The following is a 2,604-nucleotide window of genomic DNA, read 5'->3' as shown; positions in this document are numbered from 1 at the left end:
ATCTCAAAATAAAAAACCTTGCCCTCCCCAGTACTCAAAATAAAATCTAAATGAACCCCCCCCCCCTAAAAAGACAGTCCCTTAGTTGTCAGTGGAGACAGGGAGCTAAGGAACGATGGGTTTTTAAGATGGTTCTGTATCATAGACTCTAGGGCTGAAGTGGAGGTCGCGGTGACAGTGTGGGCTTTGGGGCTGGAGGTTCTGGTTGTGTGGGGGGCAGTGTGGGCTCTATGGGACTGGAGGTTCTGGTTGTGTGGAGGGCAGTGTGGGCTCTATGGGGCTGGAGGAGGTGATGGTGGAGATGGGCAGGGAGTAGCGCGGCTCCTCCTCACACTTGAGTCCGCTCAGCACCAGGTGGTCGAGCTGGACCCCTTCCAGCTCTCTGTCCCGCGGGCCGGTGAAGAGCCTGATCACCGCCTGGACCTGGGGAACCTCCAACACGGTGTCCCTGAAGGTCATGATCATCACCAAGCCCACCAGCAGGTAGCCTGTGAAGAACAACAGAAACAGATATGGAGCCCCATAGAGGTTATAACTCACTCAATGCCTCTTTAAAGGATGGGTTTGGGTTTTTTGGACCTACATAAGAAAATTATGTCATGGCTTTAGAAGATTCTGATAGGCTAATTGACATAATTTGAGTCAATAGGAGGTGTACCTGTGGGCAGTTAGGGTTTAGGCAGGGTTAAGATACCCTAACCATAGAGATGAATGTACTTTGGCTTGAAAAGTGCAACTCAATCCCAAAACAACAGCAGACGACCTTGTGAAGATGGTACAAAGGTATCTGACTACACAGAGAGACAGACAGAGAGAGAGAGACTACAAGAGAGAGACTACAGCCACAATAAAATAAGTCATAACCTGAAAGGTTGCTCAGCAAGGAAAAAGCCACTGCTCCAAAACCGCCATGAAAATTTCAAAAAAAAATCCAGACTTTGGTTTGCAACTGCACATGGGGACAAAGATGTGACTTTTTGGATAAATGTCCTCTGGTCTGATGAAAGAAAATGTATCTGTTTGGCCATAATGAGAATGACCATCGTGATGTTTGGAGAAAAGGGGAGCCTGCAAGCTGAAGAACACCGTCCCGACCGTGGAGCATCATGCTGCTGTGGGGTGCTTTGCTGCAGGAGGGACTGGTGCACTTCACTCAATACATCACTTTTCACACCAAAGTACATTCATCTCTAGGGTTATGGCTAACCCTGAACCCTAACCCAACCATAATCCCCCACAAGCACACCTCGCTCCAATTGACTCAAATGATGTCAATTAGCCTATCAGAAGCTTCTAAAGCCATTACACCATTTTCTGGAAATTTCCAAGCTGTTTCTAGACACTTCTGCAACACAGCTTGGCCAGTCACATAGAAGTCCTCTTACATGTGGTGAGGAGTTTGAGTGTCTCCTTGGCCTCCTGGTCCCAGGTCCTCCCCAGAGAGTAGCCTCCTTGGCCGATGGTGCTCAGGGTGACGAAGCAGAAGAACAGGGCATCCAGGAGGCTCCAGGCCGGCTCCACCCTGCAGCACACCAGGGCCGGGAGGAGGAGGAGCAGAGCGACCCCCAGCACCCAAAGGAGAAAGGCGTGCACCCAGGCCACCCGGGCAGAGGCCAAGCCCCAGTGGGTTTGGAGGTGGTGGATGGGGGCATGGGTGATGATGGGGAGGAGTAGGTCCGAGAGGATGGTGAGGAGGAACAGGGTGAGCGGGATCCCAAGGGTGCAGTAGAAGATGCAGAAGAGCTTGGCGCCGTCTGATATGGGGGTGAATAAGTCGTAACCTGGGGGAGTGTGGAGAAAGAGGTACGGAAGGAGGGAAGGGACCCATTTACAAACACCTGATCGAAAAATATAGTCGTCAACCATTGGATTTGTATACTTTCGAGAAACCTCCCTATGACAAACAGCCCTCTCTGTACAGGGGGTTACAATGTGGAATTCAATGCCCACACACATTAAACAGGATCGTAGTTGGGATAGAGGCTTCAAGTTTCCACATCACTCTTGTGTAAGTGGAAACAAGGATTGGCTCCAAACTAGTTGTGATGTCACAAATCATGTTCGTAAGCCCACCCCCTAAAATTGTGATTTTCAGAGAAACTTTCTACTTTGATTGTGAAAACAGCCTTCTAGTGTCAAACCATCAAATCATTCTGCACAGTGAAGCTCAAACATCCTACTGAAGGAGCAAGAAGAAAAACAAGTTTTTGACTTCAGGGGGTCTTTCAAGTTTCATCATATTAGCAATTCCATCATAACATCCTCACCCATGGTGGTCAGAGTGACGATGACAAAGTAGAAGGAGGAGGTGAAATCGTAGTGGCGCTCCTCTCCGTCGGCCTTCAGCACAGCGACGTACTTCTCCTCTGCGGCCAGCGCTTTCCCCAGGAGCCCGTCTAGTCGGCTCTCCCTCACGCACGGGTTCTCCCGCAGGAAGGCCCGGTGCATCTCCAACACCTCCGCCCTGAGGACCTTCTCCACCGGCATCTCTATGGTCCAGAACACCAAGCCTCCCAGGACCACGTAGAGCACGTACCCCAGGACCAGGCAAGCAAACGCCTTCACCCGGCACAACGCCCGCAACGAAGATGGACTCTGGCCCAT

The 2,604-nt window shown here is 50.7% G+C and overlaps 1 protein-coding gene across 1 annotated transcript; it reads right to left on the bottom strand.

Moving 5' to 3' along the window:
- Positions 1 to 228: 228 nt before the first annotated feature.
- kcnk7 (potassium channel, subfamily K, member 7) lies at positions 229 to 2,604 on the bottom strand (the record flags this gene model as incomplete). Its single annotated transcript, XM_083640191.1, has 3 exons — positions 229 to 488; positions 1,386 to 1,781; positions 2,268 to 2,604. The coding sequence occupies 3 exons, from the start codon at positions 2,602 to 2,604 to the stop codon at positions 229 to 231; spliced, it is 993 nt and encodes a 330-aa protein (XP_083496317.1).

Source organism: Poromitra crassiceps (assembly GCF_964638095.1).
Source record: "Poromitra crassiceps genome assembly, chromosome: 7".
Taxonomy (NCBI): domain Eukaryota; kingdom Metazoa; phylum Chordata; class Actinopteri; order Beryciformes; family Melamphaidae; genus Poromitra; species Poromitra crassiceps.
Note: the sequence above shows the minus strand (reverse complement) of the source record. Positions and strands in the feature narration are given on the sequence as shown.